Here is a 24,081-nt window from a genome sequence, read left to right as displayed (position 1 = left end):
GAAATGCAAATCAAAACAGAAATGTCCAACTCTCTTAGGAGGCAACAAGCATCCTGAGACCCTGGGTCCTGTCTTTCATTTCTGCACCCTTCTGGTCTGAAACAGCGGCCAGTTCTTGTTTGATGTAAGGAATAGTAGTACCCAAGGGCTCAGGAGTTCCGCCTCTCTTCTCCAGCTCTAGGAAAAGAAACGAACCATAGAGATGTGGTTTCCTAGAGATCCGGGATGAGGGGGGCGGTGCAACCGGAAGTCGCAGTATCCTCGGCTCGGCCATTATTCTGTGCCTCGGCTGCCGCAAGGGCTAGTTCCTGTGTCATCTCCTAGCGGCCTGGCGCCGAGGCGGCGGTACCCAAGGCTGGAGCCGCAGCGGGAGCCCCCGGTGAGCGGGGTGGGCTCGAGGGCGGGTGGGCGTGCAGGGAAGGCGACCCGGGACGCGGGCCTGAGCTTGCTGGGACTGCACAGCCCTCGGTAGCCCCTCCCGGGCCCTGACGCCCGGCACGGTCCGTCCCCAGCTCCGTGTTGGGGGTCGACGTCGTGGCCTCGGGTGGGCACGCAGCCGGCCCGGAGGAGGTACTGAGGACAGCAGCTCCGAGTCTGTGTGTGTCTGTGAACGAGTGCTCCTGTCTAACGGACTCCACTGGCGCTTTGAGAAGAGCTGCCTCAGCAGCCTGCGCCCCCAGCTCAGGCCTTTCTGCTCTTCCTCAGTTTTCTCTGAGGCTAATGCACAGAAACATTCTGAGGCTTCCCTATACCCATGGCGCCCAGACTCCTGAGGACGGATTTTTGTTTGTTTGTTTTAAGGGATGGAACAATTTTAGTTTTTTTAGTCTTTTAGTTTTGTAATATAATGGTATTTAAAAATCAAACTTGAAACCACCCATACTACCATTACTTCAGGCAATGCATTTTCACCCAAAGTACTAAGACCGTAAACTCAGAATAAATGCTGGCCTTACGCGCGCGCGCACACACCCACACACACACACACACACACACACACGCGCACACTCATTGCCAACCTGTCAGCGACGATTGTTACTGGTTTTCTCTTTTTGCAGCTTGCCAGATTAAAGCTTTGTCGTGGACTGGTGTTTGGAAACCGTTGTTTTAGAACAGTTGTTGTTTGGGTTTCATAAGTCTCTTCGTAGATGGAATTGTTTTGGACTTCTGGAATTAGAATCGCTGAATTCAGAATTTGCTCCCATATCTCAACTAGCTAAGTGGCTTTGAGTGGATTCGCTCCTCTGATCCTTTTGTTCTTTTCAACTTCTGCCTTGAAAACCTTTTGTGAGACGCAAATAAAATGTATGTTTAAGAATTTGTTATTTTTATGTTATTTGAAAATTATTCGAAATTCTTTTTAAAAATTCCTTACCATTACCCCCAGATCAGTTACCAAGGACTGCCAAGTTTTTCTCAATTATCTTATCCCTACTGGGGGATGAGTAAGTTCCTACCTCGTTTAGAACTTAAGTCATGTGTTTATTACAAAAACCTAACTGATCTTTCTTGATATCCAGTCCTCTCACCCCCACCATTCCTCACTGATAGAATCCTGACACAACTAGACTCTCCTCATGCTCGGAGTGGAATAGGTCTTTCTAATTTTGGTACAATACCCAGAAGTCGTAAAAGATTGACTGCATGGCAAAAAACACTTTAAGCAAAGTCACATGGCACATATAGTCACAAAGACACTTGACAAACTGAGAAAAATTTGCAGCTGCCATTGTAAACAGAGGACTAATTTTCCTGTGATAAAAGTGTGTACAAATTAACAAGACCCAATACCTCAATAGAAACATGAGCAAAATATATGAATAGTTACTTCAAAAAATATACAAGTGACTCAATATATTAATTCATTCAAAATGGAAGTTAAAAATTTGGCAAAGAGCACACAACTTTGAGAACCGTATTGGTGAAAGTGAGGAAAGGCACTCCCATACAACTGTTTTTGATGGAGGTATAAATTATAAATTGGTACAGTCCTAATGAGGTCAAATTGGTAGTATCAGAATTATACATGCATATACATTTTGACTCAGCAATTCTGTTTCAAGGAATTTTTCTTATATATGCCTACACACATCCAAACTGATGTATGCCCAGGATTATTCATGATAATATTGTTGGTAATAAGAAATGATTGAAAACTACCCAAACAAACCATCAGTGCTGGCATGAATAAATTATGATACATCTATGCATCCATAAAAATGTGGAGAAGGACTGTGTATTGACAGGAAATATCTCTAAGACATGGTATTATTGAGAAGAAAATGTAGCATGTCATTCATGGTGTCCTACCATTTGTGAAAATAAGGGAACTAGATAACGATATATGTACACACACATATGCAGAAATAACTGGAAAGATAAGAAGCTAACGGAGAAGGAAACTTTACACAGTATTCATTTTATAATTTTAAATTTTGAACCAAGCGAATATATTACTATTTTTAAAAATAAGGAAAAATGTAAAGTAAAACCTTTTTAATGCTTAAATGTAAGTAAAACTGCTGCACTTACAGGACAGGATCATCTCCTCAGAATACTGCCTCTCAAGAGCAGTAGTTAGAATTTAACTTCTGTTTACCTCTCTGCTCTACTCCTACACTCTTGCCTCTGAAGTTCACTTTCCTTCTCTGGTCTTCCTTCACAGAGTTATGTGTCCTCCCTTGCTTTTGAAAATAGAGTTTCTTTCTTCCTGGAATGGCTTTCCTCATAGTCCAATGATCCTTTTATTTTTCCTTAAAAGCCCAGTCCAAAATTACCTTTCATGGCTGGGTGCAGTGGCTCACGCCTGTAATCCCAGCACTTTGGGAGGCTGAGGCGGGCAGATCACGAGGTTAAGAAATTGAGAGCATCCTGGCCAACATTGCGAAACCCCATCTCTACCAAAAATACAAAAATTACCTGGGCATGGTGGTGCGAGCCTGTAGTCCCAGCTACCTGGGAGGCTGAGACAGGAAAATTGCTTGAACCCATGAAGCAGAGGTTGCTTTGAGCCGGGATCACGCCACTGTACTCCAGCCTGGGTGAGAGAGTGAGACTCCATCTCAAAAAAAAAAAAAAAAAAAAAAATTACCTTTCGTGAATCCTTTCTGTAGTTTTATGTTCTCCTATTACTTGTACTTTAACATTACATTGAAATTATGTTTATATTTCTGACTCCCCTATTTGTTATAAACAAGCTGTCTTTAAGGGTCTATGTGTTCAAATAAAGAGGATGCTTTCATATGCTTTCTGATGGTGATGTAACTATTATAACCTTAAAAGCTTAAAAATGTTTGTACCCTTTAGCCCAACAATTTTCTCCTAAGAGTTTATCCTGAAGAAATAAGCAGAGATGTAACTAAAAATTTGTTAGCAAGGATAGCCATTGTGACCTTATTAATAATTAGGGAAAGTTAGAATTAATCTATGATAATTAAATTGTGATAAGGACATAGTTCAGAATAATAGCAGTGATTGTTTTCTGGTTTTGTGTGTTTTCTGGTTTTATAAATTTTTGGTTTTATAATTAGAAAAATGTGTTATTTCTAAAGAACAGATGACTTCTAGAGAGCAAGTCTAAGTTCTGTATAATAAAACCTTATTCATATTTATCCATCTATGGGACTAGATGTGAAAGGAAAAGAAAAAATGGGAAATTTATCCAAATATTTTGATTAACAGAATGAACAATTTTCAGAGAATTAAAGGCATATAAAGCAAAACTACACAGAACTTAATTCATCCTTTCTTTGTTAATTGAGGAGGTGGTTAGGATTTTATCTCATATGTATCATGATTAATGATTACTTGTTAACTCTGCGGAACACAGGAAAGAGTGCTAGTTACGGAAGGGTAATAAGTAACATTTAAACCCATATACCAGGCACTGTTCAAAAACTTGAAATGTATTATACATCAAATTCTCATCACAACCCCAAGAGGTAGGGACTGTTACTATCCCTATTTTACAGGTTAAGAAACTAAGGTTCAGAAGTGAGGTACTTGTTCCAGGTTGCACAGGAGTAGTAAGGTGCTCATTGTTAGAGTGGTAAAGAGTCTATTGTAATTAGATGAAGGGATCCTATGAATAAAGACCAAAGGAAGTTCATATGTTTGGTTTCAGCAGTCGTGCAGGTAACATGAGTGTTTGTGTCCCAGAGCCTTAGGCAGGGGGTTTCTGTCAGAGGAAGCACTCTCTAGAACCTGGAACCTTGTACTGACAAAGGTTCTCTCTATTACGGGGAGCTGACTGGGGCCTGTAAAGCTCAGTTGTTTCTCTGGGCTAACTTTAACAATGATTTCTTGAGATCTTGTAGATGATACTCTCCAAGCTCTAAGGAAGAAGTCAAGCATTAAGGAGACCTGGACTGGAGAGGAGCCTTTTTCAAAAAACAACAATGACAAGAGAAAATTGGGCCCACAATGCTCTGAGACAAGAGGGCCTTGTGAAGGGGAAGGATGATACCTGGAAATGGGGAACCAGCTTCCAAGGAAGCAGCTCCTCTGTTTGGGAGACCTCCCACCTACACTTTAGACAATTACGTTACCATGAGACATCTGGACCCCAGGAGGCCCTGAGCCGGCTCAGGGAACTCTGTCGCCGGTGGCTGAGACCAGAAGCACGCACCAAGGCACAGATCCTGGAGCTGCTGGTGCTGGAGCAGTTTCTGAGCATCCTGCCTGGGGAGATTCGGACCTGGGTACAGCTCCATCACCCTGGAAGTGGCGAGGAGGCTGTGGCCCTGGTAGAGGAGCTGCAGAAAGACCTTGATGGACCAGCAATACAAGTGAGAAAGGCAGAGAGGGGCGATGGGTGTTGGGATGAAAGGAAGGAAAGAATTGAGGCTGGGCTAGAGGGTGATCCTGTGATTTTCATTAAAAATTAATAGCACACTAGCAACCCTAACGATAATTAAAGCAGGCCCATGAGTATTCAGACCATAGAATATGTCTGTAGAGAAACGGGTTTATGTTGAGGTCTTTGGGTCCAACTCAGAAGCAGCATAAAAACATTGACTCTGTTTTGTCCCCTGGGTAATACTTGCTAATGCTGAGTTTGGATCAAGAACCTGAAGAAGAAATGTTGAAAAGTTTTTCCCTAAACGGAAGCCTATGTATTGTTTCTATAATTCTGTTTGGAATGGTAATGAACACCTAGAGTATAAAAGGCAATAGCAGGCCAGGCACAGTGGCTCATGTCTGTAATCCCAGCACTTTGGGAGGCTGAAGTGGGAGGATCACTTGAGGCCAGGAGTTCAAGACCAGCCTGGACAACATGGGAAGACCCCATCTCTACAAAAAAATTAAAAATTAGCCAGGTGTATTGGCGAGTGCCTGAACTCCCAGCTACTTAGAAGGCTGAGGTGGGAGGATCACTTGAACCCAGGAGGTTGAGGCAGCAGTGAGCTATGATTATACCATTGCCCTCCAGCCTGGGTGATAGAGTGAGATCGTGTCTTTAAATACATACATACATACATAAAATGGCAGTAGTATAACAAGAATGAAGCTTTCCAAGTCTTGGTAAGATCTCTTGTGTGCCCTACTAGGGATCTGCAAGCCAAGGGACTGCGCTAAGATATTTGCTTCTGATAAGATTTATATCCTTGACCATTAGATTGGAATCTTAATATAGCATCTCATGTGTGTGAGATTTCTTTCTGTACATCTGTAGCTCACTAAAAACATTTCTGTATAAGACATCTGAATCATAACCCAAACTTGGGTGTGGCAGTAAGGATGGGCCTGTTTGTTTTAATCATAATGTGGAAAATTTTAGAGCTATATATTTCATTGCAAATTACTAATACATCCTCATTTGAGAGAGAAGAAAACTGAGGCAGACGTCTAGCTGGCCTCAAAACCCAAGTGCCTTGGTGCCAATTTTAGTGTTAGTTGTATTTGAGCACAAAGGGTTAGGTAAAGGGGTCAATAAGCAGATGGTAAATAAGTAGAAGAGATGTGACTGAAGTCCAGTCTAAAACTAAGTCTGAAGCTAAAATCCATGCTCTTAATTACTGCTTATTACTTCCCATTCCCTCCTTAACCCACACCCAGGTCTGGCTTCTGTTCCCACCGTTCTGTACAGTCTCCTCTGGGAGAGGTCACCAGTGCCATGAGTGGGGCTCGAGGGCAGCTCCATTGTTCTCAATGCAAAGCTTTACTGCTGTTTTGATGCTCCATACTTGAGGTGGGTCTCTCTGATCTCACAGGTCTAGATTGTGGGCAGAAAGAGGTCCACAGTGCTTAGGTGAGTCCATTTTCTTAAGGAACAAGAAGAACCAGCTTATTTTACTTGTTTCCAGGTTCCAGTCCTTGTCCAGGATCAGGACACTCTCCAGAAGGCGGTGAGTGCCCCAGGAACAACACTTCCTCCTGTACTTCCTGGCAGCCACATAGCAGCTGAAATTTGCCCGCATCCTCCTACTGACCTAGTGGCATTCAACCTCCAGGATCCTCAGCATGGTATTTACTCAGTGCTCTGGGCTTTGGGCTGTTCCAGGACCCTTTCTGTGGCTCATCCCCCTACTTCTGGGAAGTTGCTTCCTCTGCTACCCTGTCTAGGAATCTCTTACAGTGCCAATTTCTTTCTGCTGTTCCTGCTGTTCTCTTTTTCTTTCTTGGGCCCCTCTGATCTTGTATCCACTCTTTTTGTTTGTTTGTTTGTTTGTTTGTTTTTTTGAGACGGAGTTTCTCTCTGTCGCTCAGGCTGGAGTGCAATGGCGCGATCTCAATCTCGATCTCGGCTCACTGCAACCTCTGCCTCCCGGGTTCAAGCCATTCTCCTGCCTCAGCCTCCCGAGTAGCTGGGACTACAGGCACGCACCACCACACCCAGCTAATTTTTTTGTATTTTTAATAGAGACGGGGTTTCACCATGTTTGCCAGGATGGTCTCAATCTCTTGACCTCGTGATCCTCCTGCCTCAGCTTCCCAAAGTGCTGGGATTACAGACGTGAGCCACTGCGCCCAGCCTTGTATCCGTTCTTATTCCTACTCTTTTTGTTATTCCACTTCTGCAAGTGGGGGTCACTCAGAAAAAGTTTGTAGGTCCCATATGCAGCTTTTTCTCCTTCCTCAGATTCTCCTGCCCCTGAAGCTTCTGCCCTTTCCCAGGAAGAGAACCCAAGAAATCAATTAATGGCACTTATGCTCCTAACGGCCCAGCCCCAGGTAAGGTTTGCATCCTCTTTCCTTCCCAACTGCACAGCCTAACTGGCTGAAGTGCCCTCTCTCATCCTTGTCCTTCGATGTCCAGTCAGTTCCCATTTCTAAATCAAGGTCTATGCTATTGGAAGACAGACTTTACATGTGATCTCCTTATGTCTCCCTGATGTCTATTGTGCACTCACGGCCTCACAGTGTATTCCTTCACCAGAAGTGAAGGGAACCTTTCCACAGGCAACTTCGTGGGCATTGGTAATCTCACACACACCTGTTATTTCAGGAGTTGGTGATGTTCGAGGAGGTGTCAGTATGCTTCACTTCAGAGGAATGGGCATGTCTGGGCCCAATCCAGAGGGCCTTGTACTGGGATGTGATGCTGGAGAATTATGGAAATGTGACCTCTCTAGGTAAGGACTCTTCTTTCTGTGATGCTTACCTTTATTTTCCCTTTATTTGTTTTCTGATTATAAAAGTAGCGTATACTTATTTTGGGAAACACCAAATATTACAAAGAAGAAAAAAAACCTTCCTTAACATCGCTATTTCCAGATAACTATTATCATTTTGATATATTACCTTTCTGTTTTTTCTATATGTTTGAGGGATTTTTTACATTGTTCAAATGTGTGTGTTTGTGTGTCTGTGTACAGTTTGATAGCTTGCTTTCCTTGTGTGTGTTCTCACATGTTACAAACTCTTTGCAGTTATTATCTATATTGGCTATATGATTTGTACCATAATTCAGTCAGCCATTTCCTTATTTTGAATAATTGCTATAATAATCATCTGTCTCTGTGCCTAAGGCCTTCTAAAATGTTTTATTATTTTTAGAGGTACAATTACTGGGCATAAGTGTTTGAATGGCTTTAAGGCTCTTGCTTCATATTGCCAAATTCCTTTCTGTAGCAATCCCTGTTCTCTCTGTTCTTAGCAGTAATGTATAAGAACACTCCTTTTGCTCTGCCTTCATTTGTACTGAGTAATCCCACAATTCTAAATTGTTGCTAATATAATTTTAAAATTATATATTCTAAAATAGATTTATTTGATAAATAATAAAAGAATATTTAAAAAATTTTTGTTAGCCATTTTTGCTTCCAGCAAACATTAAATACCTATCGTGGTACAGCTGTGAAAATGATGTGATTCTGCCCTTAAATAGCTTACGATGGTTTAGGAGTTTATTACAGGAATATTAAATATGCAAGGCAGAGTAAAATAATTGGTACAAGAGTGGCATAAAACTGGTGTGATGGAAATGCAGAAAACAGGGCAATAATTTCATTCCTGGGGATTAGGAAAGGCCATAAAAGAGGTAGCATTTATACTAGAACTTGAAGAAAAGTGTAGAATTCTGTTTGGAGAAATCAACATTCAGAATTGGGTAATCAGTCACAGGAACTAATTTTGACTGAAATACAGATTTAAAGTATCAGTTTAAATGGCTGCAGAGTATTGCATGGTCCGTGTATCATGCTTTACTTTGACAGCTTTATGATTCTGAATGTTTCTATTCAAGAACATTACATAACATTCCATTTTTTCTGTACTGCCTTTGTATGTGTCAGGCATGTTTTAAAATCGTCTAGATCTTGCATATTTCTGGTAATATTTATTCTTTGGAATTGGAGTCTTTTCTGATATTTTCTAATTGTCATTTGCATATATGAAAGTACTGGTTTTTTGTATATTAATTTTGTACCTAGCAACTTTATTATTTTATTGTCTTTAATAATTTATACTGTATATTTTCACACTTTTGAGACTGTATCCTTTAGTATCTCAGCAGTGGCAGTGGTGGGTCAAACAGTCTGTAGATTTTATACTTTGATACATATTCGCAAATTATTTTCTACCAATGATACTTGAATTAAACTCCCGCAGAAAGAGCACACAGGAAAGCCAATTTCCCCTGGATATGCTCACAATTTGGTCAGTCTTTTAATTAAATCTTTGCTAGGTAGATAAAGAATACCATCTTTTGTTTGTTTGTTTTTCATGTTTTCATTATTTGTGTGATTGAAGTCTCTTCATATGTTTACTCGTCATTTTACTCCTATTCATACACTTGCTATATATAGAACTACTGCTAATGCTTTGCCAGTTGTTGCATATGTTTTTCCCATTTGTTTGCCTTTCAATATTATTAATTTTTTTTTAAGCCTTAGAAAACCTTTTATGTTGTCAAACTTAGGAGTATTTTCCTGTATGGTCTTACTGGTCTTTTTCCTCATAAAATTATTTTTTAAACCCACCTGTATTTTCTTTTTTTTTTTTTTGAGATGGAGTTTCACTTGTTGGCCAGGCTGTAGTGCAATGGCACGATCTCAGCTCACTGCAACCTCTGCCTCCTGGGTTAAAGCGATTCTCCTGCCTCAGCCTCTCAAGTAGCTGGGACTACAGGCACCCACCACCATGCTCAGCTAATTTTTGTATTTTTAGTAGAGATAGGTTTTGCCATGTTGGCCAGGCTGGTCTTAAACTCCTGACCTCAGGTGATCCACCTGCCTCAGCCTCCCAAAGTGCTGGGATTACAGGCGTGAGCCACCGTGCCCAGCTGTATTTTCTTAAGATATTTTTATCATTTTATTTTGATATTTAAGCTTTAATCCATCTTGATATTTATCAATTTATCTTGATATATAGAATGACATAGACATCTCGTGGAGGGGTTTTGTTGTTTTTTGAGATGGCAGTCTCACTACGCTGCCCAGGCTGGCCTCAAACTCCTGGCCTCAAGCAAACCTCCCACCCTAGCCTCCCAAGTAGCTGGGACTCTAGGTATGCACCACCCTCCTAGCTTGTTTTTTAACCCAAGTGACTTTCAGTAGTTCCAAAGGTATTTATTCGGTAATCAATCTTTTCTAAAAATTTTAAAATAGACTATATGGATTAATTGGCTAATTTTATGAAACATACTTACTGTGGACCCATACCTCATGCTGTACACTAAAATAAATTCCAGATAGGTCTAAGAGTTAAACTAAAAAAAAAAAAAAAAAAAAAAAAAAAAAAAAAACAATAAAATAATGTAGTTGCTTGATTATTCCAGCTCTTTGAAGAAAAAGAAACTTGAACGTACTTTAATAAATTAAAAAAAAAAGCGTGCACTTCAATGTTGGGGCTTTGGGCAAGCAGATGCCCAGTGTTTATTTCCACTGACTTAGTAACTCTGATTTGAGGGGGATACATTAAAGAAATGGTTCAAAAAGAGGAAATAAAAGTCATATGTCTAAAAATAGTCCCAGGTAACTTGATGGTTAAAAGTTGGGCAAAACAAATTCCCTAAGATAAAGTACTAAGCAGAGCATGGTGTTTTGACCTAATAGTATATTATGACACTATCAAATATTATGACAACTCTGTGTACCCAATTTTCATGCATCGATAAACTGTGGTAGAAAAGCAGACTCCCAGATAACTTGTACATACTACTTCAGTGTGTAAAATGTTTGTATATGTTTCTTTAGGAGATTGGACTAAAATTTGAAGGAAAGTATTAAGAAATATTGAGTACCTCCTGTGTCAGGCTTAGCCCCTGCCTTAAAGTACATTCAAATTGGAGAGATAGACATTTCCACTTATAATGGAAACATTCTGTATAATAAAAGTATGCATAAGTTTATGTGAGCCCATAGGAGCCTGGGAATGATGGAAGGATTGGGACAGCGGGAGGAGGAGATGGATGGTTCCCAGTTCCTCCACCAGGAGGGAAAGATTTATAGCAGTTTTACTGAGGTGTATTTAACATGCCATAAAATTCACCATTTAAAGTGTACAGTTCAGTGGTTGTTGTGTATTCACAGAGTTGTGCAACCATCCACAGTAATTGAAAAACATTTTCTGCCGAGCGTGGTGGCTCACGCCTGTAATCACAACACTTTGGGAGGCCGAGGCGGGCAGATCATGAGGTCAGGAGATCGAGACCATCCTGGCTAACACAGTGAAACCCCGTCTCTACTAAAAATACAAAAAAAATTAGCCAGGTGGCGGGTGCCTGTTGTCCCAGCTACTCGAGAGGCTGAGGTGGGAGAATGGCGTGAACCCGGGAGACGGAGCTTGCAGTGAGCCGAGATCGTGCCACTGCACTCCAGCCTGGGCGACAGAGTGAGACTCCGTCTCAAAGAAAACAAAAAAAATTTCATCAACCCTTCAGCAGTCCACCTTCATTTCACCTAATTCATTCCTCCAATCCAGCCCTAGCAGGCACCAATCTGCTTTCTACCTCTATAGATTTGTGTATTTGAAACATTTCATATAAATGGAATCATGCAATATGTAGTCATTTGTGATTGGCTTCCTTTACTTAGCATAGTGTTTTAAGGCTTATCCATGTTGTATCAGGTATCAGTTCTTTATTCCTTTTTATTGCCAGATATTCCATTGAATGGATATATCTCCATTTATCAGTTGATGAACACTTAGGTACTTCCACTTTTGGTCCATTATGAATAATGCTGCTGTGAACATTTGTGTACAATTTTTTGTGTGGATATAAGTTTTCATTTCTACCTAGGAGTAGAATTGCTAGGTCTTATGATAACTCTGTATTTAATCATTTGAGGAACTTCCAGACTGTTTTCCAAAGCAATTGCACCATTTTACACTCCTACCAGCAGTGTATAAGGGTTCCAGTTTCTCTACATCATCCCTAACACTTGATATTATCTGTCTTTTTTATTTTAACTATCCTAGTGGGTTTGAAATGATATCTCACTGTGGTTTTGGTGTGCATTTCCCTGATGGTTAGTGATGTCGAGCAACTTTTTATGTTCTTATTGACTATATGTATGTCTTTGGAGAAAACTGTCTATTCACATTCTTTGTCTATATTTTAACTGGGTTATGTGTCTTTTTATTACTAAGTTGTAAGAGTTCTTTATATATTCCATATATAAGTCCCTTAACAGATATATGACTTATAAATATATTCTCCCATTCTGTGGGGTCTTGCCCTGTTGCCCAGGCTGGAGTGTAGTGGTGCGATCATTGCTTATTGCAGCCTTGAACTCCTGGGCTCAAGTGATCCTCTCACCTCAGCCTCCTGAGTAGCTGGGATTACAAATGCACCCCATCAGCCTGGCTAATTTTAAAATTTTTTGTAGAGACAGAATCTTACTGTGTTGCCCAAGCTGATCTTGAACTCCTGGCCTCAAGCGATCTTCCTGCCTCAGCCTCCCCAAGTGCTGGCATTATAGGCATGAGCCACTGGGCCTGGTGACTTTTCCCTTACTTGATGGTATCCTTTCAAGGACAAAGTCATTAATTTTGATGAGTTCCAGTTTGTTTGTTTTTTTTCTTTTATTGCTTCTGCTTTTGGTGTCCTATTTAAGAAATCGTCACTAATCTAGGGCCGGGAAGATTTATGTCTATGTTTTCTTTTAAGTTTTAGCTCTTACATTTCAGTCTCTTATCCATTTTGAGTTAATTTTTGTATATAGTATGAGATAAGGATCCATCTTCATTCTTTTGCATATGGCACCATTTATCCCAGGCACCATTTGTTGAAAAGACTGCGCTTTCCCTATTGCATTGTTTTGGCACCCTTTTAAAAAAAACCAGTTGATTATAAATATGAGGGTTTATTTCTAAAGTCTCAATTCTAGTCCTTTGATCTATATGTCTACCCTTATGTCAGTATCACCCTCTCTTACTATTTTGGCTTCATAGTACATTTTGAAATAAAAACGTGTGAGTCCTCCAACTATGTTCTTTTTCAAGATTGTTTTAGCTACTCTAGGTCTCTTGACTTTCCATCTAATTTTGATATCAGCTGGTCAATATCTTTGAAGAAACAAGCTGAGATTTTGATGGGGATTGCAATGAATCTGTAGATCAATTTGAGGAGTACTGCCATTTATTAATGTTAAATCTTTTAATCTTTGAACATGAGGTTTCTTTCCATTTATTTAAGCCGTGAGCTTCTTTCAATAATGTTTTGTAGTTTTCAGAATATAAGTTTTTCACTTCTTTTGTTAAATTTATCCTGATCTTGTTTCTGAGACTATTATTAATGTTTTATTAATTTCCTTTGTGGATTATTTAATACTAATGGATAGAAATACCTTTTTTTTTTTTTTTTAAATGAGATGGGATTTTATACGTTTCTGAGGCTGACCTTGAGCTCCTGGGCTCAAGCATTCCTCAGCCTAAACCTACTGAGTAGCTGGGACTACAGGTGTCTGCCACCATGTCAGACTGATTTTTATATGTTGAGCTTGTATCCTGCAATCTTGCTGTACTTATTTATTAGTTTTAATAGTTTTTTAGTGATTTCTAAGGATTGTCTATATGCAAGATTTTGTCATCTGCAAATAGAGATAATTTTACTTCTTCCTTTACAATCTGGATGCCTTTTCTTTCTTTCTCTTACGTAATTGATCTGGCTAGAACCTCCAGTACATGTTGACTAGAAGTGGCAAGAGCAGATAGCCTTTTCTTGTTCTCAGAGAGAACCCATTCAGTCTTCCACCATGAAATATAATTTATTTTAATTTTTTTCAACAGGGTCTTACTCTGTTGCCCAGGCTAAAGTGCAGTGGCGTGATCACGGCTCACTACATCCTCAACTTCCTGGGCTGAAGTAATCCTCCTAATCCTCTTATCTCAGCCTCCCACATATCTGGGACCACAGGCACACACCAAGCTAATTATTTGTTTTTATTTTTATTTTATTTTTTTCTGTAGAGACAGGGGCTCACCATGTTCCCCAAGCTGGTCTCAAACTCTCGGCCTCAAGTGATCCACCTACCTTGGCTTGCCAAAGCACTGGGATTACAGGCATGAGCCACTGTGCCTGGCCAGAAATCCCTTTCTATTCCTACTTTGTTGAGTGTTTTTATCACTATGGAGTGTTTTATCTATTGACATGATAATGTGGTTTTTGTTTTTCATTTTGTTGATATGGTGTATTACATTAATTGGTTTCCTAGTATTATACCAACATTATTTTCCTGTGATAAATCTCACCTGGTCATGGTGTATAATTCTTTTTATGTCCTGCTAGATTTGGTTAGTTAGCATTTTGTTGAGGATTTTTATGTTTGTATTCATAAGCTATATTTATCTATAGTTCTCTTTTTTGTGATGGTTATGTCTGGTTTTGCTATCAGGGCAATACCAGCTTCATAGAATTCGTTGGGAAATGTTTCTGTTTATTGGAAGAATTTGTGAAGAAATGGTATTCTTTTAAGGTTTGGTAGAATTTGCCAGTGAAGCAACCTGGGCCTGGGCTTTTTGTGTGTGGGCAGGAGGTGGGGGTAATTTTTTTTTTTTTTTTTAATTACTGATTCAGTTTCTTTAGGGAAAGACCTACTCAGATTTTCCTTTTTTTCTTGAGTCAGTTTTAGTAGTTTGTGGCTTTCTAGGAATTTGCCTATTTCTTCTAAGTTGTCTTAATTTATTGGCACAGTATCATTGGTAGTATCGTTTATACTCCTTTTTATTTTTTTAAGATCAATGTTAATGTCCAGAGAGTGACTTTAGAGCTTAGTTTTAAAGGGTATAGGTACGGGCTTGGATGGTGACTTGGAAAGAGGAAGAGCAATTCAGGAAGAGGAAAGGACACGGGCAGTGATAGGCAAGAAATGACATGTTTGGGCAGCTGCATGTAGTTCACTGTGGCTACAGTCTAGGGGCGTAAGAGGTACTGACATTAATAGATACCAGAAAAATAGGCAGTGGGTGAAGATATCCCTTTGACTCCACTGGTTATTTCTGCTTTGTCCTGTAGGCAATGAAGAGTTAGGTGTTTTGAGCAGGTAAGTGACATGATCAAATTTACATATTGGAAAGATCATTGACAGAAGGTACGCATGAATTGGAGCAGATGGAAGGTGGGGAGTGTTAGAGGTAGGAAAGCCTGTGTCTCTTTCTTGCAGGCTTCATTCACCAAACGTTATGGAAAGTAACCAGCTCCCTCTATCATTCTGACATTTTTCTACAAAGTCTTAAAAAGCTGAAGAGGCCCATATATTAAATAGTTTAACCAGCTAATTAGCTACTGATATAAGAGTTCCTAATTTCTTAACCATTTTCCATCTCAGTTTAACTACTTGTAACACTTCATTTCCTTAAAGCTTGTTTCATTATATAGAAGCAGCTCCCCCTCTCCACCAGCATTCTTCTTGTCTTTGTTTTTCGTTTGTTTTGTTCTTGTTTTGTTTTGTTTTGAGATGGAGTCTTGCTCTGTCACCCAGGCTGGAATGCAGTGGTGTGATCTCGACTCACTGCAACCTCCACCTCCCCGGTTCAAGTGATTCTCCTGCCTCAGCCTCCTGAGTAGCTGGGATTACAGGTGTGCACCACCATGCCCAGCCAATTTTTGTATTTTTAGTAGAGACAGGGTTTCACCATGTTGGCCAGGCTGTTCTCAAACTCCTGACCTTAAGTGATCTGCCCTCCTTAGCCTCCCAGAGTACTGGAATTACAGGCATGATCCACCGTGCCCGGCCTCTCCTTATGTTTGAAACCTCACTGTGGATAAGGAAACTGAAGTACCAGCATTGGATAAGCCTAAGACACATACCCAGGCCTGCAGCCAGGTGGTGTGGGTAGTGTGATTGGCAGTCCTGCCTGAGTCCTAGAGAGAAGGGCAGTTGAGATGAGATATGAGGGCCTGACCTAAGAATGTCTGTAGTTCAAGTTAATATTTATTGGATCTTTGCCATCCTCATCGTCTCATAAACTTAAAGAAATGTATAATGAAATAAAATGGCTGCACTCTTCTCTCGCTGTTTAGATAGAAGAAAAGTATTGTTATGCAAAGAGAAGATGATGTTACTGTTATTCACATAACTTTACTTATTAGACAGTTTGGGGGAACTGGCTCATAATTTCTCTCACACTTGGGTAGTTTGAAAGTAAACTTCCATGCCGGGCGCGGTGGCTCAAGCCTGTAATCCCAGCACTTTGGGAGGCTGAGACGGGCGGATCACGAGGTCAGGAGATCGAGACCATCCTGGCTAACACAGTGAAACCCCGTCTCTACTAAAAAATACAAAAAATAGCCGGGCGAAGTGGCGGGCACCTGTAGTCCCAGCTGCTCGGGAGGCTGAGGCAGGAGAATGGCGCAAACCCGGGAGGCGGAGCTTGCAGTGAGCTGAGATCCGGCCACTGCACTCCAGCCTGGGCGACAGCGTGAGACTCCGTCTCAAAAAAAAAAAAAAAAAAAGTAAACTTCCAAAACATTTTCATACTGTTCGTATTTTAAAATATTTGAGACTATTGGAGTAGATAGGAACCTTGGAGATTAGTTCAGCCTCATCATTTTACAGATGTTTTCATACTTTTATTCTATTTTCCCTTTTCTTTCTGTATTTCTTCTTTTATGTTTTATGTGTAATTAAGGGAGTTCATAACAGACCTTTTTAAAATGAATTTTAAATTTTCCATTTCTTAATTTTAAACGGAGTAGGAGTTATATATAAATTCTAAGGATTAAGTTGCTTTTCGATGGATTTCTTTTCTGTTGGTTAATTGCTTTCAACCAGTTAAAAAGTATTCATGCCTTAGACTTTTCAAAAATTAAAAATTGCCTTTCAGAGTCCTTACATATATTTTCCTTCCCTTAAAGTTTCCATCTTTCTAACATGAAGAAAATAAAAAAGAAAGTTACTTGTAATACAAGTGGTTCTTGCTCTTCTATCCAAGTTCCTTAGATATGAACCACCTCCATAAGATCCTATGTTTTCTCTCTGGTTTTCCTTGCTTCTGTTTTCTCAGCATTATTTGTATTTTTCCATCTGCTTCCTGAAGACAAAGCACTTAAAAATGTCTCAACCTGAGTTGTATGTTAATCCATTTACAACATCTTGTCAGTGTAGCATTATTCTTTGTACCTTCATTTAATGAAAAGTTTCTCCTTTTTGTATGCATATTAAAGTATGCCTTCCTAGAATGTTTTAAAGTCATTTGAAGATCCTATTCTTCCAAACACAGGGACATGGTAACATTTGCATTTTTAATTCCTTTTACCAGAATGGGAGACCATGACTGAGAATGAGGAGGTGACATCAAAGCCAAGTAGTTCTCAAAGAGCAGACTCTCATAAAGGAACATCAAAAAGACTTCAAGGAAGTGTTCCCCAGGTCCTTGATTTTGAAGAAGAGTGTGAATGGCAAGTTTTGGCAAGTCAGTGGGGAAATGAAACAGATGAAAGGGCAGATACAGTGAAGAAAGGTTCCCTGTGTGAACGAGACAAGAAGAAAAGGACTCCACCAGAGAAACAAGGCCAAAAGTGGAAGGAATTTGGAGACAGCTTGACTTTCAGTTCAGCTATTTCTGAAACTTTAATAGGTACTGAAGGAAAGAAGTTTTATAAATGTGATATATGTTGTAAGCATTTTAATAAAATCTCCCATCTTATAAACCATCGGAGAATCCACACTGGTGAGAAACCTCATAAATGTAAGGAATGTGGAAAAGGCTTTATTCAGCGTTCGAGCCTTCTAATGCATTTACGGAACCATTCAGGGGAGAAACCTTATAAATGTAATGAATGTGGGAAAGCATTTTCTCAAAGTGCTTACCTTCTAAACCATCAGAGGATCCACACTGGGGAGAAACCTTATAAGTGTAAAGAGTGTGGAAAGGGCTTCTATAGACACTCAGGCCTAATTATACATCTAAGGCGCCATTCAGGGGAGAGACCTTATAAGTGTAATGAATGTGGGAAAGTTTTCTCTCAGAATGCTTACCTCATTGACCATCAGAGGCTCCACAAAGGGGAAGAACCTTATAAATGTAACAAGTGTCAGAAAGCTTTCATTCTGAAGAAGAGCCTCATTCTGCACCAGAGAATCCACTCTGGGGAAAAACCCTATAAATGTGATGAATGTGGAAAGACCTTTGCTCAGACCACTTACCTTATTGACCATCAGCGACTCCACAGTGCAGAGAACCCTTACAAGTGTAAAGAATGTGGAAAAGTTTTCATTCGAAGTAAAAGCCTCCTCTTACATCAGAGAGTCCACACAGAAAAGAAAACCTTTGGTTGTAAAAAGTGTGGGAAGATTTTCAGTTCTAAGTCAAACTTCCTTGACCATAAGAGGATGCACAGCAGAGAGAAACCTTATAAATGCACTGAATGTGGGAAAGCCTTTACTCAAAGTGCTTACCTTTTTGACCACCAGAGACTCCACAATGGGGAGAAGCCCTATGAATGTAATGAATGTGGGAAAGTTTTTATTCTGAAGAAGAGCCTCATTTTACATCAAAGGTTCCACACTGGAGAGAATCTCTATGAATGTAAAGATTGTGGCAAGGTCTTCGGTTCAAACAGAAACCTCATTGACCATGAGAGACTCCACAATGGGGAGAAGCCATATGAATGTCAAGAGTGTGGGAAAACCTTTATTATGAGCAAAAGTTTTATGGTCCATCAGAAACTCCATACACAAGAGAAAGCCTACAAATGTGAAGATTGTGGGAAGGCTTTCAGTTACAATTCAAGCCTGCTTGTACATCGGAGAATCCACACTGGAGAAAAACCCTTTGAATGTGGTGAGTGTGGAAGAGCTTTCAGTTCAAACAGAAACCTCATTGAGCATAAGAGAATCCACAGTGGTGAGAAACCCTATGAGTGTGATGAGTGTGGCAAATGCTTCATTCTGAAGAAAAGCCTCATTGGACATCAGAGAATTCACACAAGGGAAAAATCTTATAAATGTAATGACTGTGGGAAAGTCTTCAGTTACCGCTCAAACCTTATAGCCCATCAGAGGATCCACACTGGCGAGAAGCCCTATGCATGCAATGAGTGTGGAAAAGGTTTTACCTACAACAGAAACCTAATTGAACATCAAAGAATTCACAGTGGAGAAAAAACCTACGAATGTCTTATATGTAGGAAAGTCCTTACCTCTAGTAGAAATCTTATGGTACATCAAAGAATCCACACTGGAGAGAAACCTTATAAATGTAATGAGTGTGGAAAAGACTTTAGTCAGAATAAAAACCTTGTTGTACATCAGAGAATGCACACTGGGGAAAAACCTTATGAGTGTGAGAAGTGTAGGAAATCCTTTACTTCTAAGAGGAATTTAGTTGGCCACCAGAGAATTCACACAGGGGAGAAACCCTATGGGTGTAATGATTGTAGTAAAGTTTTTAGGCAAAGAAAAAACCTTACTGTACATCAGAAAATCCACACAGATGAAAAACCTTGTGAATGTGATGTGTCTGAAAAAGAATTCTGTCAGACTTCCAGCATTCATCTTCAACAGAAAATCCATACCATTGAGGAATTGTCTTGGCTACAAAACACCCATGAGTCCAAGATTGAGATTCAGAAAATCTAGTGTCATATATAAAATGGAATAGAATCCCTGCCTACTTAAGTAACTGTTGGACAAATGATATATATTTCTTCTAAGAAAAAAGTTTATTATTTACTCTTTAATAGACAAATGAGTCGCATATAGAAGAAAGTTAATAGGCCGGGCGTGGTGGCTCACACCTGTAATCTCAGCAGTTTGGGAGGCCGAAGCGAGTGGATCACCTGAGGTCAGGATTTCGAGCCCAGCCTGACCAACATAGTGAAACCCCGTCTCTACTAAAATACAAAAATTATCCAGGCATGGGGGCACATGCCTGTAATCCCAGCTACTCAGGAGGCTGAGGCAGGAGAATCACTTGAACCCAGGAGGGCGGAGGTTGCAGTGAGCTGAGAGCATGCTATTGCACTCCAGCCTGGGCAACAAGAGCAAAACTCTGTCTGAAAAAATAAAAGAAAGTTCATCCCAACTTTCAAGTCTACAAAAACATAATTCAAATCTAATAACATAGTTGTAAATGACAGCAACAATATCTTTGTATTAAAAAGTAGACATGGGCTGGGTGCAGTGGCTCACTCCTGTAGTCCCAGGACTTTGGGAGGCTGAGGTGGGAAGATCACTTGAGCCCAGGAGTTGGAGACAAACTTGGGCAACATAGGGAGACCCATCTTTAGTAAATAAAAATAAATTTATTAATAAAATTAAAAATTTAATCATAAAAAGTGGACATTGGTTTTTAAAGTGTGTATAGTATGCATTTTAAAGATAGCGTCACTGCTATAGAAAACCTGAAGACAGTATGATCCAGAATGGTCAGGTGTGGAGTTGAGTGGACAAGAGTCTGCTGATGAGGACAACCTAAGAAGAGCACTGAATTTGGAATCAGAAGACCTACCTTTGATTCCTGGCTTTCCCTTAATGGCCATGTGATGTTATTAAGTCAGCCCTAAAGCCTCAGTTTCCTGTCAAATGTTGACATGATACCTACCTCACAGGGTTGTTGTGAGGGTTACATGAAAGGATCTTTGTGAAAGTGCTTTTTGAAATCATTCAGTTGTCAATAAAGTTGGATAAAAGAGGTTATGGTCAAAGTTTAAAACATGGGATCACGTAAGTTTGTGTATTAAGTCAATATTAGAATGAGGGGGATTCTATGAACCTAAAAGATGCTCATTTTTGTAAGAGGAAGTATGGTGAATAGCCAACTGGAATTTAGTGCTGTAAGAATAATTTTTTTAATTTACCTTTAAAAATAAGGGAGTTAATAGATTATATATCTAGTTTATGTGTATGGAAAAAAATGTTATGGCCAGCCATTAACAGTGATGCTAAGGAAAACAATTTATTTTCCAGCTTTTGAATTTGAAACTTAACAGATGTAGAGTGTTAAAATGGAAGGGCAGTGGTACCCTGCTTTCCCTATCCAGAGGGAAAAAATCCTTGACCGAGCAGTTGAGCTGATGATCCCCGCCACAGTCATTGCCAATTCTAATCAATATTTCATCATTGCTGTCAAATGATAGCCTGTTACTCATGAAACAGCATTCTGTCCCAGCACTAAATTTACTGGGTCATAAATTTTTCTTACGGAGCCAAGCTCTTCACTGATTAAGCCAATGCAGTCAGTGCCCATTAACCCCTGTGAACCATTCTGTGTCCTTGAGTACATTTGTAGGTTTTAACTCAGTCTATATTTTTGAGTTGGTAATTTTTATGTTGTAATTCTCAAAGTTCTGCTTCTGTAGCTGGACTGTGAATAATATCTGAATATGAAGATTATGTTTTTTAATAATGTCAGAGTGGTATTTTGATTATCATAAATGTTACTAATTCAACCCCACAGTTCTTGGGGGCTGGTTCCTCATTAGAATGAAAGATAACCAAGAGTGAAAACTGAAAGGGGCCTAAGGCTTAAAGTCTTAAGACCTGGATGTGGGTCACGTTTTGCCATCTGCCTCAGAAAAAATCTCTTCAGTTCTTGGAGCCTTGAATTCCTCATCTGTCAAACAGGAGGAAGAATATCTACCTCACAAAGTTCTTTTTTTTTTTTTTTTTTTTTGAGACGGAGTCTCGCTGTGCTCCCAGGCTGGAGTGCAGTGGCGTGATCTCGGCTCACTGCAAGCTCCGCCTCCCGGGTTCACGCCATTCTCCCGCCTCAGCCTCCCAAGTAGCGGAGACTACAGGCGCCCGCCACCACGCCCGGCTAGTTTTTTGTATTTTTAGTAGAGACGGGCCAGGATGGTCTCGATCTCCTGACCTCGTGATCCACCCGCCTCGGCCTCCCAAAGTGCTGGGATTACAGGCTTGAGCCACCGCGCCCGGCCGGTTCTTATGAGATAATGAATATGAAAATGCTTCATCTATGTTGTAGAAGAATCACCCCAGCTTATATAATAATTGCAAAGGACATATGTAGTTTAACAGTAGAGACTGCTGTCATTTGCCTCTTCAGCAAGTAACAAAATGTAACATTGCTTAGATTGAGACAGCCCACATAATGTGCCACCTCCTGTGATGTAATAAGCTGAAAAATGTTCAACCTGAATTTCATTAAGCTTCTTGGACCTCATTGCCAGGTTACAGGAAATACAGGAGGCAGAGGAACAAATAAAAGACACCACGAGAAACAAATCCAGAACATGGAATATTGTATAAGAAAGCTGCCCTGGATTCTTCTTCAAAATATGATGATGATGAAAAAGAGAGGGGACTGAAAATTGTTCAAGCTGTCTGAGTCTACTGTGAGTTTATTATACCATTCTCTGCTTTTGTGTATGTATGAAAATTTCCATATGAAAGGTATAAAACATGGATGAGGAGGCTTGTTTTTAAAAGATGATACTAAAGAGCCATTAGATACTAAGAACCAGAAATAGACTCACATAAATGGCCAATTGATTTTTGATAGGGGCAAAAGCAATTCAATGGAGGAGGGATAGCCTTTTCAGCAAATACTGTTGGAGCAATTGGATATCCATAGGCAGTAAACCAACAACTTCAGGACCCAGGACTGAGCTAAGAAGGCTCAGATGACTCAAAAGCATGCTCCTTGGAAGGAAAAAAAAATGTTAAATTGGACTTCATCAAAATTAAGATAATTTGCTCTGTAAGAGACATTTTTACAAAGATGAAAAGATATTACGGGTTGGGAGAAAATATCTGCAAATCATATCCAACAAAGGATTTGTATGTAAACTACATAAAGAACTTTCAAAATTTAACAGTAATAAGTAAATACAATTAGAAAATAAAAGACATTTCACTGAAGTATACATAGCAAATAAGCAAATGAAAAAATGTTCAACATCATTAGGCATGAGGGAAATGCAAAGGAAAATCATGAGATATCACCACATTCCTATCAGAATAGCTAACTTTTTTTTTTTTTTTTAATGGTGGTAACTGCTGGCAAGGATGCAGAGAAACAGGATCTGATACTGTTTCTCTGGAAATGTAAAATGGTATAGCCACTCTGGAATATAATTTGGCAGTTTCTTGTAAAACCAAACATGTGTATGTCATGCCTCAAGAATTGCACTCCTGAGCATTTATCCCAGAGAAATGAAGACTTGCGTTCACACAAAAACGTGTATATGAATGCTCATAGCAGCTTTATTTGTAATGGTCAAAACCTGTAGGCAACCCATATATCCTTCCTTAGATGGTTAAAACAAATTGTGGTTTATGTATTACCATGGAATACTTGTTACTCCGCAATAAAATTGACTGACTTATTGATATCCATAACAACTCAAATAAATTTCAAGAAAATTAATGCTGAGTGAAAATAATCACAAAAGGCCATGTTGTGTATGAAAATGTTCATATAACATTCTCAAAATGATCAAACTATAGAGATGAAAAATGAATTAATGGTTGCCAAAGGTTAGGGATGGTGGGAGGGAAAATGGGGAGAGGGTTGGATGTAACTATAAAGAGGTAGCACCAGGAAAGTCTTGATGGTGATGGAACACTAGTGTATCTTGATTGTAGTGGTGGTTAGACAAATCTGTATGTGCTAAAAATGACAAAAGTATACACACATACTGTACCAATGTTGATTTCCTTTTTCATATTATGTAAGATGTAACCATGAGGGGAAAGTGGGTGAAGGGTGCTATTTTTGCATCTTCCTGTGAATCTATCATTTCAAAATAAAAAGTAAAAACCAACAATGACAACCAAAACCCAAAACTAAAGAGCCATAACTAAATAAAGTGTGTGAAACTGATTTGAAAAAAAAGTTATACATGTTTTAAGACAATTGGGAAATTTGAATATGATTGATTATTAGATGGTATTAGGGAATTTTTGTTAATTTTCTCACCTGTGACGGTGATGGTAGTTTGAAGAATATTCTTAATCTTATGAGATGCATGTTGAAGTATTTGGAATTAATGTTCTGATGTTTACAACTTAAAAAAAAAAAAGATTTTAAGTACGTATTGAGAGATCAGGCAAACATAGCAAAATGTTCGTTGTTGAGTCCAGATGGAAAATACGGGTATTCAATGTGCCATACTTTCAACTTTTATGTACTCTGATATTTTCAAAATAAAATATTTGAGGGGAAATTATCAGGGCTTTTTACAGATTAATGCTGTGTAGCTTCAGGCTCTTGGGTGCGCGCCTCGCCTGA

At 39.5% G+C, this 24,081-nt stretch overlaps 1 protein-coding gene across 3 annotated transcripts; it reads left to right on the top strand.

The window, feature by feature from the left end:
• The first annotated feature begins 252 nt into the window (after positions 1-252).
• Positions 253-24,019, top strand: ZNF197 (zinc finger protein 197). 3 transcript variants are annotated; one of them, XM_011981122.1, is made up of 6 exons: positions 253-379; positions 4,317-4,787; positions 6,306-6,465; positions 7,082-7,173; positions 7,448-7,574; positions 22,019-23,042. In XM_011981122.1, the coding sequence occupies exons 2-6, from the start codon at positions 4,398-4,400 to the stop codon at positions 22,051-22,053; spliced, it is 804 nt and encodes a 267-aa protein (XP_011836512.1). In that variant the 5' UTR covers positions 253-379; positions 4,317-4,397; the 3' UTR covers positions 22,054-23,042. The 3 variants fall into 3 exon arrangements, with proteins under 3 accessions (XP_011836512.1, XP_011836511.1, XP_011836513.1); XM_011981121.1 differs by lacking the exon at positions 22,019-23,042 and adding an exon at positions 17,146-20,715; XM_011981123.1 differs by having other exon boundaries at positions 255-379; positions 4,308-4,787; positions 22,019-24,019.
• The last annotated feature ends 62 nt before the right edge of the window (positions 24,020-24,081 follow it).

This window comes from Mandrillus leucophaeus, unplaced genomic scaffold (assembly GCF_000951045.1).
Source record: "Mandrillus leucophaeus isolate KB7577 unplaced genomic scaffold, Mleu.le_1.0 Scaffold22, whole genome shotgun sequence".
Taxonomy (NCBI): Eukaryota; Metazoa; Chordata; class Mammalia; order Primates; family Cercopithecidae; genus Mandrillus; species Mandrillus leucophaeus.
This window is presented reverse-complemented; position numbering and strand designations above follow the sequence as displayed.